Source organism: Diabrotica virgifera, chromosome 3 (genome assembly GCF_917563875.1).
Source record: "Diabrotica virgifera virgifera chromosome 3, PGI_DIABVI_V3a".
Classification (NCBI taxonomy): Eukaryota; Metazoa; Arthropoda; class Insecta; order Coleoptera; family Chrysomelidae; genus Diabrotica; species Diabrotica virgifera.
The window spans coordinates 71,486,257-71,504,260 of NC_065445.1; the positions used below are offsets into that span (position 1 = coordinate 71,486,257).

At 31.7% G+C, this 18,004-nt stretch overlaps 1 protein-coding gene across 2 annotated transcripts in view; it reads left to right on the plus strand.

Moving 5' to 3' along the window:
- Window positions 1-18,004, plus strand: part of LOC114325277 (zinc finger protein 62) — a 70,965-nt gene that overhangs the window by 6,657 nt on the left and 46,304 nt on the right. For both annotated transcript variants that reach the window (XM_050646559.1, XM_050646560.1), the window contains exon 2: window positions 2,932-3,371. In XM_050646559.1, coding sequence (XP_050502516.1) covers window positions 2,970-3,371 — 402 coding nt within the window. In that variant the 5' untranslated portion in view covers window positions 2,932-2,969. The remainder of the gene's footprint in view (window positions 1-2,931; window positions 3,372-18,004) is intronic.

An 18,004-nucleotide genomic window follows, 5' to 3' on the forward strand; every position in this document is an offset into this window, starting at 1 on the left:
CACCCTGTGTAACATCTCAAAGCTCTTACTCTCAGTTCTAATCTAAGGTCTTTGTTGCAGAGGATTGTTTTTATTTTTACAAACGCATTTCTTGTTATTTCTGTCCTGGCCTGTATTTCTGTTGTTTGATAATTATTTTCTGAAATCCAGGTTCCCAGGTACCTCTTTGTATGCCTGGTATACAACCCATTCTATCCATACATTTCCCAAATTTATGCTTCTAAATTAGATTAGGTTAAGTGCAATTGTCTAAAACAAGAATAAACCACAACTGCAGTCGAATAAATAATTTCTTGAACCTAAGGTCAATGACTAACCTTTTCTTTAACCCTTTCACTGCTACATTTTTTTGGAAGACATGCCCAGGTGCTCACTTTCTACTGGCAATAAAAGTATGAATGTGCATGTGTCACAGATCATGCACACTGTCTGAACACTCAGCCTGGCACGGATCTGTGCCATGCGCAGTGAAAGCACCATTTCTTAGTGATAAGGTCATCTAAGCTTTGTGGTAAAGAATGGTTTAATGTAATTTTTTGTGCAATATTTGTGCCTTTTTGAAGTTATACTTCTTTAGGCGCGATTGAGAGTAACATTTCATAATACTGCGCGCATGCGCACACAGACAGTATGGCGTTTAGTTGCTAAATCTGTCTAGTTATGTATAAATATATCAGTGCAAGAAAAGGTGTGAAAAGAATATATTAGTGTTTTTAGTAAATATATGTATTCTAATTTTTGTGTCTTTGGATTTGTCTTCCTCAGGAGTAAGATGAGTATTATTAAAACATTTTATTGTATATTTATTCACCTTGTCTGTTTGTTACCGTGAATTGATTAGGTACGTCCGAACCTATACATATACAGTCCTCGTAGCCTATTTGGTATAACATTCGGCCAGAGATCGAGAGGTCTTGAGTTCGAATCCAGTGCAATCCTATACTTTTTTTTATTTTTTTGAAAGCTGTAAGAAATGAGTTTGGTGTTTAAAAAAATTAAAACAAACCGTTTAAAGTATATTTATTTTTAAGAAATCATAATAGAAGCATAACTTATTACGTGCATACAAAGTACACACACATTCTTTTTTTTTGTAATTGGATCTGTCCTTATTTTTTGTTATATGTAGGTATTTGATGTATAGCCCAATAAATGAACGGGAAATTCGGCGATACCGTGTAATTTTCAGGGGCAACTCCGAATTGCATGAAAATTTGGATTTAGGTTCTACTTACCATCCACTTCAAAGTTGAAATTGTACCGTTGGTTGCTTTTACTTGGGGGGTGATAATCACCCTTTCTTTTTGCCATTGAAAATGTTGATTTTTCGACAAAAAAAACTACGTTTTCAGACGGTTTTTCGCAAATAACTCAAAAAGTAAATATTTTATCGAAAAAAATATTCTTAGCAAAAGTGTAGCTTATAAAAAACCCAAAAAAATGGTGTATCAGTAAAGTCTATCAATCAAATAAAAACAAAGTTGTAGCTCATGAAAAATACGTTCTTATTCGTCTAATTCCAAATCGAATATTTCAAGGTGAAATCACCGAAAAATTAAGCACTTTTCGGGAAAAACCCATTTAAACTTTTTTAAAGTGTTTATAAAAAGCTTTGTTTTAATTGTTAACAAAAGTTTTAGCATTAAAAATAAGCGAGCTACGCTCAAAATAAAGTTGGCCCTTTTTTTTTGTAAAAAATCATGAAAATCTCGCCGTGTTTAGCTCTTCAAATGAAATTAATCGCTACCGCTTTACAAACAATTTACTTACCTATCTATTTTTTATATGATCTGTCAGTCTAACCGATTTAAAGTGATTATTTTTGAAAGGGTTATAATTGAGAAAGCTTGAATGGGTCGCTAATCACGAGTGTATGCAAATTTTGAACAGCCATATCTTAACCAATTTTTGTCTTACGGAGAAACCAAATGAAACCAGCATATTTATAATAGCAAAACCTACATTTTTTTTACTCTTTAAGATTTTTCGTATCACTAATACTTTTTAAATTATTTTGAAAAAATGAAATTTTTCAAAAATTAAAAAAAAAATTTTTTTACTATAAAACCAAATGTTTTTAAAAATTAGCACTTCAAACCAATCAAACTTACAGATCATATAAACAATACACATACAATTAAAATAGATGGTAAAGCCAAACGATTAATTTCATTTAGGGTGCTAAATAGAGGGAGGTTTTCACGATTTTTTTTACCAAAAAAAAGGGGCCAACTTTTTTTTCAGTGTAACTCGTTTATTTTTGATGCTGTAAGCTTTTGTAAAAAACAAATAATAAACTTTTTTTCGATACTTTAAAAATGTTAATAAGGTTTTCCCGAAAAACGCTTCTTTCTTCGGTGATTTCGCGTTGAATTATTCGATTTGGAATTAGACGAATAAGAACGTATTTTTCATGAGCTACAACTTTGCTTCTACTCAATCTGTAGACTTTACTGGTACACCATTTTTTTCGTTTTTTTATAGGCTCTTTTGCTAAAAATATTTTTTTCGATAAAATATTTATTTTTTGAGTTATTTGGGAAAAACGGTCTCAAAACGTAGTTTTTTTGTCGAAAAATCAACATTTTAAATCGCGAATAACTCGAAAAGTATTGACTTACGTAAAAAACTTTATAGAACAAAAGGTGCTTAAAATAAGTAAATTTATCCATTTCCGGCCTAATTTTAAGCACGCGTTTTTCACCGCCCGAGAAGTGGTAAATGTCACCCCCCAAGTAAAAGCAACCAACGGTACAAATTCAACTTTAAAGTGGAGGGTAAGTAGAACCTAAATCCAAATTTTCATGCAATTCGGAGTTGCCCCTGGAAATTACACTCCAAAACGGTCATTTATTGGGCTAGTAATGAAAACAGTAAATTTTAGGTATAGAAATTTTCATGAATGATTTTAAATAAATTGTATATTTCTAGGTTTTTGGCAGTTTCGACTGTCAAATTAAGCATTTTCAATGATGTTTGATCCAAATACCATCACCACGCAACAATCCCAAATACAATACCAGCAGCCACAGCAAAATGACAAGGATAAAGAGCAGGGCCAGAAGGACACCTTTGCTCCATTTTGTTACAGCAATGTCAACTTGATCCACAAAATTACACCTAATACTACTCAAAACCACAACTCCACTGTCAACATGTCACAGTTAACTGATGACAAGTGTTATATAACTCAACCATTCAGCTATAATTACACACTTGTCAATCAGAACTTATTAACTCAAAACATAACTTTTAAATGTGATTGTTGTGGATTAATGTTTGCACACCTTTCGTTGCTGAACCACCACAAAAAGGTGCATCATGGACAAACTGACCAAGGCCAGGGGCAGCAACCACAAATTACTCTTCAGGTAAGAAAAAGTTATATTGATTTACCACTGGATAAGGAAATGAGTCAATACTCGCAATCTTATAGTTTGTATGTTATTTATTAGTTGTTACAATCATGGGGCAACCGGTTTCGAAGCTTACATTTTATGCTTCACCTTCAGGCCCAGTACATATAGTCTTCACATATACAAACTACTAGCTAAAATTAACAAAAAGACAAAATGTACATACATATAAAACATAAAAACAAATATGTCTAGGTTGTGACTAAAAACATACAATAAAGCAAACCAACTGTGGAGTATTGAACTTATTGTTCCATAGAGTGTATATTGGGACTTTCTGCTATACGGAGTGACCAGTCTGATGGAAATTGCTTGTTATATTATATACTACCATCAATCCTTAAGTGTTTAAGGGTTGATGGAGTCTAGACAAGAGGGTATAAATGATCAAAATACACATAAAGTTTTGTTGTAACAGGTATGTACTTACATATCAGTATTTGGAACTGTTCTACAGCCAAAGATATTTACGGAAGTCACCAGCCCCATCAAAAAGCAGACTAGTTTAATTTTTGCTACAAAAAGATCCATCATTTGCAACACAAGATTCGAAAATTAAACTAGTCTGCTTTTTGATGGGGCTGGTGACTTCCGTAAATATCTTTGGCTGTAGAACAGTACCAAATACTGATATGTAAGTACATACCTGTTACAACAAAACTTTATGTGTATTTTGATCATTTATACCTTCTTGTCTAGACTCCATCAACCCTTAAACACTTATAGGCCAGGGTAATAAGGCAAAGATATACCCTGTTCGTGACACTCGAGCAGCCAGGGTAATGAAGCGTTTTTTCGACAGGTAATACCTACGAGAACAAATTGTAACTATTTCCTGCGTAGGATCTGGCGGCCATTTTTATTTATAAACAATTTAATGTCAAAAAACGGTATTTTTTCCGTTTTTTCTCAAATCAATGGAAAACAGTGTACCTTGTGGTTACATTAGTACAAACATCTTCTAGAGCATGAAAAAAGCTTTAAAATGACGTATTACATAGGTTGATATACTTATTAATTGTTAATATAATTGAGAAAAAAGGTCTAAATTACAAAAAAATTAATTTTGCTATAACTATTGTAAAAATTAGTTCACAGCTTTGAAATTTTTGTCAAATGAGAGTTCATTGGTGCTTAACACGTGACAAAAATTTAGAAGTGATTCATTCAATTGTTTATATTTTATTCAAATTGTTTATCCCAGAGAGCTTTTTTTTGTAATAACATAAGTCAGAAAAACAGAATGATAGAACCATTACGCAGGTGTCAAATGAAAGAGCATAAGTTAAACTTTCAAACTTGTTTAAAAAAAGTTACTAAAGAGTGCATTTATTAGTAATAAATAATTATGAAAAAGCCTCGTCAATTTTTCCTTATAAACAATTTGAATAACTTTTTTGTTATGGTCGGTACAAACATTTTTTTGCACATTCTAAAAGATGGTATTTTTATACGAACTTAAAAAAAATAATTTAGCCTAGGTCAATTAGGGCCAAAGTTAGCAACACTTTTTAAAAAATTTACAGCTAATTTGTTTATAATAAGTAAGGATCGAAAATAGCGCTCTTTCGCTTTTAAAGACACGAAGTATTCATAAAAAAATTTTGGCTTTATTTGCTTTTCAAGGAAGTCGTCAATAAAGCTTCAAAAATGAAGTACAAACGCAACCCGCTTGCAACCGTCGAAGTAGAGGCATAAAATCCATGCGACCTAAAATTGAAACATAATCAATCCTACAGTTTTTTGTATCTTGGGAATCAACCAATGAATTTTAATGTTTTTTTAATTTGTATATACTTTTAGAGTACTTTACAAGTATGGAGTCAGTTAATTCATAAATTATAATAAACAATTTAATTTGTTTAAACAAAAAAAACATTTTATTTAATTATTTTCCGTGTTTTAGGTGCACAACTACCAAGTAATGTTATGTACATAATAATTGATAAAAAATTGTTGTGAATATATATAATATATACAGGGAGGGGCTAAATTATGGAATAAATTTATTTTCTCTAAAATGTAGGACTTTGGAGAAAAATCCCGAAGCAGGTCGATTTTTATTTTTAAATTACAATTTTTTGGCATATAGTTTATATTAGTGACGTCATCCACCTGAGCGTGCTGATGTAATCGATGATTTTTTTAGAAATAGGGGTCGTGTGATACCCCATTTGAAAGGGTGTTCAATTCTCTATTCAGTAATATAAACATTAATATCATTATTTATACAGGGCGGGCAAAAAAATAGTTTTTGAATTAAACTAATTGACGAAAAAGGAAGAATGAAGACAATTTATTTATCTCAAAATCTTTCTATCGCTGTCAGAAAATTGGAAAAAATTTTTATTTGGCAAATAAACATTGATTTTCGCTTAAATTAAATGTTAAAATTGCAAAGAGGTTGTTTGTGATTTAATTTAAGCGAAAAGAAATGTTTATTTGTGAAATAATTTTTTTTTCGATTTACTGACAGCAGTACAATGTATTTTGAGTTAAATAAATTACATACATTCTTCTTTTTGCGTCAATTAACTTAATTTAAAAATTATTATTTTGGTCACCCTGTTTTAATCTATATATATATAAAATTCTAATTCGCAGGCTTTGTTACCGTACTCCTCCGAAACCGCTTGACCGATTTTCATGAAATTTGGCAGGTGGACTCGACCGGACAGGGAGTAGGTTGTTATCTATATTTCATAGCCGTACGTTATAAGGGGGCTCTGCCCCCCCTAAATTTTTTTTTTATTTTTCGACAAACCGATTTTTCTTAATTGTATATGATTCACAAGCAAAAGATACATATAATCCTAAATTTTCACTTTTCTATCTTTAACCGTTATTTTTTAAAAAAAATTTCGTGGTTTAACATCTATATATATAAAATTCTAATTCGCAGGCTTTGTTACCGTACTCCTCCGAAACCGCTTGACCGATTTTCATGAAATTTGGCAGGTGGACTCGACCGGACAGGGAGTAGGTTGTTATCTATATTTCATAGCCGTACGTTATAAGGGGGCTTGGCCCCCCCAAAATCTTATTTTTATTTTTCGACAAACCGATTTTTCTTAATTGTATATGATTCACAAGCAAAAGATACATATAATCCTAAATTTTCACTTTTCTATCTTTAACCGTTATTTTTTTAAAAAAATTTCGTGGTTTAACATCTATATATATAAAATTCTAATTCGCAGGCTTTGTTACCGTACTCCTCCGAAACCGCTTGACCGATTTTCATGAAATTTGGCAGGTGGACTCGACCGGACAGGGAGTAGGTTGTTATCTATATTTCATAGCCGTACGTTATAAGGGGGCTTGGCCCCCCCTAAATTTTTTTTTTATTTTTCGACAAACCGATTTTTCTTAATTGTATATGATTCACAAGCAAAAGATACATATAATCCTAAATTTTCACTTTTCTATCTTTAACCGTTATTTTTTTAAAAAAATTTCGTGGTTTAACATCTATATATATAAAATTCTAATTCGCAGGCTTTGTTACCGTACTCCTCCGAAACCGCTTGACCGATTTTCATGAAATTTGGCAGGTGGACTCGACCGGACAGGGAGTAGGTTGTTATCTATATTTCATAGCCGTACGTTATAAGGGGGCTTGGGCCCCCCTAAATTTTTTTTTTATTTTTCGACAAACCGATTTTTCTTAATTGTATATGATTCACAAGCAAAAGATACATATAATCCTAAATTTTCACTTTTCTATCTTTAACCGTTATTTTTTTAAAAAAATTTCGTGGTTTAACATCTATATATATAAAATTCTAATTCGCAGGCTTTGTTACCGTACTCCTCCGAAACCGCTTGACCGATTTTCATGAAATTTGGCAGGTGGACTCGACCGGACAGGGAGTAGGTTGTTATCTATATTTCATAGCCATACGTTATAAGGGGGCTTGGCCCCCCTAAATTTTTTTTTTTATTTTTCGACAAACCGATTTTTCTTAATTGTATATGATTCACAAGCAAAAGATACATATAATCCTAAATTTTCACTTTTCTATCTTTAACCGTTATTTTTTTAAAAAAATTTCGTGGTTTAACATCTATATATATATATATATATAATTCTAATTCGCAGGCTTTGTTACCGTACTCCTCCGAAACCGCTTGACCGATTTTCATGAAATTTGGCAGGCATTGCGAAAAAAACGGTGTATAAATCGTCTCTCTAGCTCAATTAGTTTCCGAGATAGCAAAACTAGGCCCTAGGACAATACGAGAGCACGAGAGACGACACTAAGCACACGAAAAGAACAAGCGAAAATTGTACTAAAATCAGTGAAAATATGAAGTTTTAACTTTACGATTACTATTTTTAATGTACCAAAAAATATTTCAAAATTTTGCCGAAGGACCATATCTCTGGTATAATCATCAAAATTTTGGCGGAGGCGCATATCTGGCATATCTGGTCAATGACCAACAACACCAACAGATAAATAGAGTATTTACGTCTGATTCATTCCTGCGTTTAGCATTCAAGTATGAGCCAAATATTGAATATTATACTCATTCAAAAGTGACAATTGGTGCTATGGATAAAGAATGCCCTCATTGCCCTCAAATTTGAAAATGAGCCAGCCGGAATGTGTTGCGTGTCAGGAAAGGTGAAACTTCCTGAAATTGAAACACCGCCTGAACCATTAAACGGTATACCAGCTGGTACAGATCCGGTTTCTAATCTGTTCCTGAAGACAATTCCAACATTTAATTCATGTTTCCAAATGTCATCAACGCCATGGAGTTGGATATAATTCTTTTTTGTGGTTCTAGCGACATCTATTGACTTTTTTGAACTTTTTGAAGTTATACTTCTTTAGGCGCGATTTGGAGTGAATTTTTATTTTACTGGGCGAATGCGCACACCGACAGTATGGTATTAGTCGTTATACAGGCTCTGATTGGGTGTTGAAATGATCTGTCAATAATTGTTCAATATGGAGGTTATCGGTAAACAAAAATGTTGTATATTATAATAGTTTTTATTGTCGTGAGGACAGAAATAAAATCAAATTTACAATTGTAGTGACTTTCTAAATAGTTTTGAAAAGCCACAGATACGTAATTCTAAATGTTTCAGTTGTATTGCAATAAAAACTTATCTTCATACCTATTTGGAAAATCTAAAAAAAAAATAATGTACTTACCTATTAGTAGGCAATGCTTTAATTTACATAATCTGATTACGAACAAACTTTCTACAAATCTTCATCTAATATATCGTTTTCTCACTCTATATTTTGTTGTATTTTAATATTTTAATTCGACAAAAATCAAACTAATAATTTGATTAAATTCATATAAATAAACACAATGTCAAAAAGTTTATGGTGTAAACGTTCAGTTGGTGTATATTTCCACATGACATATACTTTGTCGCTTTGACTTTCGAGCGGCGGGATCGACGGGAAGCGGGTTCGAGCCCCAATGCAAGTTATTATTTTTTTTATTGTTTTATACATTTTATGATTGTAAGTATATTATTATATAATTTCTCCAGGAAATACGTATTTAATTAAAATTTTTGGCAACAATTATTGTTCGGAAATCATTTCTTTGTGACATTTTTCAATGTGTTTGTGTGTGTTTTATTCTTTTATTTTTTTAATTTTTGGAAAGTAGTAAGTATTAAAATTAGTTTAATATTTAAATTAAATCTTCTTCTTCATGTACCATCTCCTCTAAGAAGGTTGGCAACCATCACGGCAATTCGCACTTTCGATACCGCTGCTCTAAAGAGATCAGCAGAAGTGCAATTAAACCAAGCTCTCAAATTGTTTAACCAGGAGATGCGTCTTACTCCGCGACTCCTTCTACCCTGTATTCTTCCTTGCATTATTAATTGTAACAAGTTATAACGCTCGCCCCTCATAACATGTCCCAGATATTGTAGTTTTTTGACTTTAACTGTATTTAAAACCTCTTTATCTTTTCCCATTCTTCTCAACACCTCGATGTTCGTGACTCTATCCACCCAACTTATTCTTAATATTCTTCTGTAGGCCCATAACTCGAAAGCTTCTAATCTGTCCGAAACATCCTTCTTTAATGTCCAAGCCTCCAACCCATAGAATAATACGGAGAACACGTAGCATCTCAGAAGTCTTATCTTTAAAGAAATTGTAATGTCCCTGCTAAATTAAATTAAATATAAATAAACTATTTAAAGTATATTGATTTCGTTACAATCATATAATAAAAGTATAACTTCTTACGTGCGTAAAAAGTACACTCTTTCTTTTTTTACCTTGCTATGCATACGTACCATAAATATTAATCAGATGGCGCAAAAAATCTCATTTTTGCTTATTCTGGGACTTAGGCACTTTTCATATGAGGCCGAAAATATTGTCATCGAGACAGCTCAGTTGCCACAATTATGTATTTACGTATCTAAATATATATTATATTGTATGTTCCCTATGTCCAGCTGAACGATTTATGTACTGTGTACGTGGAATATCATATAATTTGTCATATTAAATGTATCTTTATTATGTACCTACAAACTTTGCATTATTATGAATGAATATTTGGACATATAATTTTCTTTTTTATTCGAGCAATTTGTATTTCAATCAATTTTTATGTCGAACAATTCATTTTCGAGTGGTTGATTTTGAGTAATTGATCTCTAGCAATTGCGTTCAAGCAATTGATCTAGAATCAAAATATGACACATTATCTAATTCTGACACACTATCTAAGGTGCAACGAAGTTCACCGGGTCATCTAGTAAGGATATAATTGTTTATATTACTGGATAGAAAATTGAACACCCTTTCAAATGAGGTGTCACACGACCCCTAATCCCGTTTAAAAAATCATCGATTGCGTCATCACGCTCAGATGGATGACGTCACTGGTATAAAATATATGCCACAAAATTATAATTTAAAAATAAAAATCAACCTGTTTTGCGATTTTTCTTAAAAGTCATCGATTTTAGAGAAAATTAATTTATTCCATAATTTAGCCCCTGTCTGTATATTATATTATAAAGTGAGCACGTAAAGTTGGAATAAATACATTTTCTCGAGAATGGACAATTTAAAAAAAAATCTTGAAACAGATCAATTTTTATTTTTAAATTACGACTTTTTGGCATATATATTATACTAGTGACGTCACCCATCTGGGCGTGATGACGTCATCCATGATTTTTTAAATGAAAGTAGGGATCGTGTTATAGATCATTTGAAAGATAATTCAATTCTCTATTCAGTAATATAAACATTAACATAGTTATTTATACAAGGTGTTCAAAAAAATTTTTTTTGATTTAAATTTATTGACAAGAATGTGTGAAATTTATTTAATTCAAAATGCATTTTACTGCTATCAGAAAACAGGAAAAAATGTTTTTTTGGCAAATAAATATTGTTTTTTGCTTAAATTCAATATTAAAGCTGCTACTCACCAGCCTCGTGACAGTTTGAACATTTAATTTAAGCGAAAAGCCATGATTATCTTTTAAATAAACATTGTTTTCTGTTTTCTGAGCGCAGTAAAATGTATTTTGAATTAAATAAATTACATACATTCTTCTTTTTTAGTCAATAAATTTAGTAAATTTTTTTTTTTGACAGTGTATAAATAATTATGTTAATGTTTATATTACTGAATAGAGAATTGAATTACCTTTCAAATTGGCTATCACACGACCCCTATTCTCATTTAAAAAATCATCGATGACGTCAACACCACCAGATGGGTGACGTTACTAGTATGATATATATGCCAAAAAGTTGCAATTTAAAAATAAAAACTGACCTGTTTCGGGATTTTTTTCCAAAATCCTCCATTCTCGAGAAAATGAATTTATTCCAACCTTTACGTGCTCACTGTATAATAAAAGAAAAATTTCTATAAAAGTGCGACTTTTACTCTATAAGTTTGCTTACAGTTGCAGTAATTTGAATTTTGTAATTCATTGTTTACGAAATCATTTTTGTCTTAGATTTTATATGTATATGAATAAAAAATATAAAGTTTTTTTCCTCTACCAAGGCCATAACTGTACCAAATTTTCTGGAGGCCTAGGATAACGGCGAATAGCTTTTTCTAATTCATCCCATAAATGCTTAACAGGATTAAGATCTGGGCTGCATGCGGGCCATTCTAATCTTATCAATCCAACCTCTATTTTATGAGTCAATCAGCGTTTTACTTACAAAAAATGATACAGCTCTTACAAAAAAAGAGATATTCGGATCATTCAAAAAACAACATTTTAATGATTTCTCCGGGATAATATGACAGGACTATGAAACAAAATGAGCCCTTCCATTTTTCCACAAAATTTTTTAAGTTAGAAGAAAATACAATGCTTCCATTCATCCCTGTATAATGTTATGCAAGCAATTTTTTTCCGGAAAAATACGAAACGATATCAATATAATTATGTATCTACAAATTGGTGCAAGAATCTTAAAAATCGGAGCACAAATAATGACGTTATAAACTATTAAACTTAATCAAAAATTTTGGGTGGCGGAATTTTGTACCGGTGAGTGTAGTAATACCTATATATTTATTACAATTTTTTATCAATTATTACATACATAACATTGTAGTTGTTCACCTAAAACACGATAAAAAAACTTTTTTTAAAAAGAAAATTTTTTAAACAAATTAAATTGTTTATTAAATAATTTATAAATCAACAGACTCCATATTTGTAAAGTACGCTAAAAGTACATACAAATTAAAAAAACATTAAAATCCATTGGTTGGTTCCCAAGTTACAAAAAATTGTAGGATTTTGAAGTTGATATTTCAATTTTAGGTCGCACGGATTTTATGCTTCTACTTCGTCGGTAGCAAGCGGGTCGCGTTTATACTTCATTTTTGAAGCTTTATTGACGACTCCCTTAAAAAGCAAATAAATCCAAAATATTTTTCTGAATACTTCGTGTCTTTGAAAGCCAAAGAGCGCTATTTTCGATCCTTATTTATTTTAAACAAATTAGCTGTGAATTTTTAAAAAAATGTTGCTAACTTTGGCCCTAATTGAACTAGGCTAACTTATTTTCTTCTAAGTGCGTGTAAAAATGCCATCTTTTAGAATGTGTAAAAAAAATGTTCGAACCTGCCATAACAAGAAAGTTATTCAAATTGTTTATAAGGAAAAATTGACGAGACTTTTGCATAATTATTTATTACTAATAAATGCACTTTTTATTAACTTTTTTTAAACAGATTTGAAAGTTTAGCTTATGCTCTTTCATAGGACACCTGCAGAATGGTTCTAACATTCTGTTTTTCTGACTTATGTTATTGCAAAAAAAAGCTCTCTGTGATAAACAATTTAAATAAAATATAAACAATTGAATTAATCACTTCGAAATTTTTGTCACGTATTAAGCACCAATGAACCCTCATTTGACAAAAATTTCAAAGCTTTACACCAATGTTTACAATAGTTATTGCAAAATTAATTTTATTGCAATTTAGACCTTTTTTCTCAATTATATTAACAATAAATAAGTGTATCGATCTTTGTAATACGTCATTGTAAAGGTTTTTCCATGCTCTCAAAGATGTTTATACTAATGTAACCACAGGGTACACTGTTTTCCATTGATTTGAAAAAAAACGGAAAAATGCCGTTTTTTGACATTCAGTTGTTTATAAATAAGAATGGCCGCCAGATCCTACGCAGGAAATAGCTACAATTTGTTCTCATAGGTATTACCTGTCGAAAAAACGTTTCAGTGCCCTGGCTGCTCGAGTGTCATGGAAAAAACCTTATTACCCTGGACTATTAAGGATTGATGGTAGTATATATTAAATTATATAACAAGCAATTTCCATCAGACTGGTCACTCCGTATAGCAGAAAGTCCCAATATACACTCTATGGAACAATAAGTTCAATACTCCACAGTTGGTTTGCTTTATTGTATGTTTTTAGTCACAACCTAGACATATTTGTTTTTATGTTTTATACGTATGTACATTTTGTCTTTTTGTTAATTTCATCTAGTAGTTTGTATATGTGAAGACTATATGTACTGGGCCTGAAGATGAAGCATAAAATGCAAGCTTCGAAACCGGTTGCCCCATGATTGTAACAACTAATAAATAACATACAAACTATAAGATTGCGAGTATTGACTCATTTCCTTATCCAGTGGTATAATGGACTCGTATTGGCAACCCTTTCATCATTTATATTGATTTGTACATCTCAATCTCTTTGGATATCTCATGTTGGCAATCACTATACCCTGTTTTTAAACTATGAGGAGTAATTCAAAATTACTGTGCCGTAATGCTTGTTTTTAATTGGTCCAACCTCAGGCAAGTTTACTACACTGTTAGGCCATTGGGCACTATTGACATTTATGAAATTTTGACACTATTGGCATTTCATAGGTTAATTAAGCTTTATCGGCGATTTTTTTTGTTTTCTGCGTTATTTCTTTAATTTTTAGATTTGTAGTCTGCTTTTATACATGGTGTCCCAAAAGTAGCGGGACGGTTGAATATTTAGCGAAATGAACATCGGATCGAAAAATTGAAAAATATGTATTCAATATTTTTCAAAAATCTGTCGAACGATACCAAACACGACCCCGCACTCCACCCCTAGAAGATGTGGTAGGGGTTAACTTTAAAATCTTAAATAGGAATCCCCCTTTTTTATTGCAGATTTGGATTTCTTACGTAAAAGTAAGCAACTTTTATTCGGTAAAAGTAAGCAACTTTTATTCGAGGCATTTTTTCAAATTATCGATAGATGGCACTATAATCTGGAAAAACGGTTTATAATGATACCCTAGTTAAATTATTGGGATCGTGCAAGTTCGGCAAAGCGACCTCTATTTCTAAGCTCTGTACTTTTATTCGCACTTTTAATTATATTGGCCAATTATGTTAGTTCTGGTTGCTGGATAATTGTCAAGGCCATTGGGCACTATTGACATTTATGAAATTTTGACACTATTGGCATTTCATAGGTTAATTAAGCTTTATCGGCGATTTTTTTTGTTTTCTGCGTTATTCCTTTAATTTTTAGATTTGTAGTCTGCTTTTATACATGGTGTCCCAAAAGTAGCGGGACGGTTGAATATTTAGCGAAATGAACATCGGATCGAAAAATTGAAAAATATGTATTCAATATTTTTCAAAAATCTGTCGAACGATACCAAACCCGACCCCGCACTCCACCCCTAGGAGATGTGGTAGGGGTTAACTTTAAAATCTTAAATAGGAATCCCCCTTTTTTATTGCAGATTTTGATTTCTTACGTAAAAGTAAGCAACTTTTATTCGGTAAAAGTAAGCAACTTTTATTCGAGGCATTTTTTCAAATTATCGATAGATGGCACTATAATCTGGAAAAACGGTTTATAATGATACCCTAGTTAAATTATTGGGACCGTGCAAGTTCGGCAAAGCGACCTCTATTTCTACGCTCTGTACTTTTATTCGCACTTTTAATTATATTGGCCAATTATGTTAGTTCTGGTTGCTGGATAATTGTCAAGGCCATAGTCCAAAAAAATAATAAGAAGAAAAAATAAGATGCAGGTTATGTTATGCAAACGTAAACAATTGTATGTAGTAAATAAAATTAGTTATTAAAATGCAGTACTGCAAGCACAATACAATTAATTAAATTTACCTTTATATAATAATTGCATATCATATCAATATTGTGGAGCAATATATAATTTTTCTGCTTCAACGACAGAAGGTATGAAATATACGTCAATTTGACAATTTCAATTGACAATATGAATTATTTAAGATAGTTGCAATATTTCTCCGCGACTCGCGCACGGTCGTTTCTCGTTTCCCTTCCAAGTACTTGCACACCGCGAATAGAAATGGTCTAATATCTCGAGAAATACACTTCTAAATGAAAAACCAAAAAACAAAATATTTTTCAAAAACCTATAGAAAAACACCAAACACTACCCTGCACTTCCAACCCCTAAAGGTGGGGCGGGAGTAATTTTGGAATCCTAACTAAGGACCCCCACTTTTTATTGCAGATCTATATTCTTCATGAAAAAATAAGTAACATGTATTTGAGACATTTTTTCTAATTGTTGATAGATGGTGCAGTATCACGATAAATCGTTTTTTTTTTTTCGATTATAGCGCCATCTATCCGCAATTTGAAAAAATGTCTCAAATAAAAGTTGCTTATTTTTATGTAAGGAATCCAAATCTGTTAGAAAAAAATGGGAATTCCTATTTAAGATTTTAAAGTTACCTTCACCCCGCCTCCAGGGGGTGGAGTGGGGGGGTCATGTTTGGTATCATTCGATAGATTTTTCAAAAATATTGAACAGGTATGTTTCAGTTTTTGGATCCTATGTTCATTTTGTAAAATATTCGAGCGTTTCGCTACTTTTGGGACACTATATAAAAAGCAGTTGTTTTTAGAACTTTAGCGACGTATTAGTATAATATAATATTTATGGATTACCGTCGAAGGCCGACAAGATCAACGAAAAAACAAGATGAATCTGGTGATTTTTCTAGTGACATTATCGGGTGTGAATCTGTCCTTTGAGTTTACTCCTCCTGGTTTAAAAACAGGGTATAGTATTATGGTCTTTTAAAAGTCTAAATGCTTTCTTTTATTGTTTCACAATATGTTTAATTAATCATGATTAGATCTTCTTTGAGCCAATTCTCTGCCTTCAATTTACTTTTATTATAGCTAAAACTCAAAATTGTTTTGTTCATCTAAATATGGGCAAACTAAAATATTTTTCAATGCCTTACAGTAATATTTTTGTTAAACCCATGGTATCCCTCACAATTTATTTTAATTTTCACATATATTGCAAAACAATTTTGTGTGTTAATTGAAGATATTCTTATTTCATTAATTCTTAACTAATCAGCAGAACTGGGCCAGATACTGATAAATTGTACTCGGGTACAGAATACCGGGTACTTTTCATATTTGAGGAACGAGTACAGAGTACCGAGTACATTGCTCAAAAAAAGTACTCAGAGTACAATACTCGAAGTACAATTACCCGAATTTCTCGGGTACTTATTTCGAGTACATTTGAATATAGAACCATATAGAACCAAAAAAGGTAAGAAGGTAATAATTATCTCTGCTTCTCTAAACATATTTATTGATGAGTCATGAAAACATAAAATAACGTACAACTCCAACTTAAATAAAAAAAGAATAAAATTTTAAAAATTGATCATTGATTAATACAATAAAACCTGTCAGTAACGGCCACTAAAAATGAAGGAACTATTGGCAGATATAGAAAGGTGGCCGGTATTTCCAGTTTTTGTAGTCCACAAATACATAAAAGATAAAATTGGAACTTTGTTAATTTTGTTAATAAAAGCAAATATAATTGTATACATAAACGGAAACGTCGGAAACTACTAAAACTACTTTAATATCCTAATATAAAACAAAACTATACTACGGAAAAAACATATTGATGTTAAGCTTTTTTAAAGAATTTTTCAACCCACTTTTATTTTTTTATATCCTTTGATAATTTGAGTTTTTACACCATATTTTTCGGCTAACTTTTGTGAATTGTAATCATACTTATAAATGGTGACAAACGTTTATCTTTTACAACACTTTTACGACATTTTATGATAGGATTTTAAGAACCTATTGTGACCACCGACCCAATAAAGGTTAATATCCTGTTTAGGTAGATACAATAGGTCCTAATAAATAGTACTGGGAATTTCCATCAACAAATAGACAAAATTATTTTAACAAAATTATTTTGGCTAACATTCACATTCAATTTCTATAAAATGGGCTTTAAAAATATGTGATTATTTGGCCGTATTATAAATGTGGCCGTAAATAGCAGGTCATAAATAAGCGAATATACATATAATTGGTTTGCGGAATTTTGAAACAGGCCGTAAGTTCAGGTGGCCGATTTTGGCAGGTGGCCGGTAACACAGGTTTTACTGTAATCAGTATACCACTCACACTCACTGATTAATTTTATTGGCTTTTAAGATAACTAATTTTTCAAAGTTTCATCATTTCTTCAGAGCATTATTTCTTGAAGGGCTATTAATTATTATGGTATAAAGTATAAGAGAATAGGCGTTTGCTTGACTTTGCGAATGGACTGATACTGAAAACGGCGTTTTTGCGTGTTGCTATTAATTTGCTCTCCCACATGCAGCGACAAGTTTATACTTGCAAAAAGTACTCGGAAAATGTACTCTTATAATAAACGCGGGTTCCGGGTATTTTACCCATATGCTACGGGTACGAGTACCGAGTACTTTATTGAAAATGTACTCGGGTACCGGGTACTGAGTACCCAAAATGTACTCAGAGTACAAAATTCGGGTACTTGTACCCGGGTATTCCCCAGCTGTGCTAATCAGTAACATCATTTTTCAAGGATCACTTACACAAAGCAGATGATGTGTTGCTGATAAGATGATATTGCACATGTATAACCATCTTGCGAACAATTCAGATGTCTTCTTACACCTGAATTGTTCGCAAGATGGTTCCTCAAGATGAACACGCTTCTTGATATCTTCCACACCAAAAACAACCATTTATCAATAACATAATGTA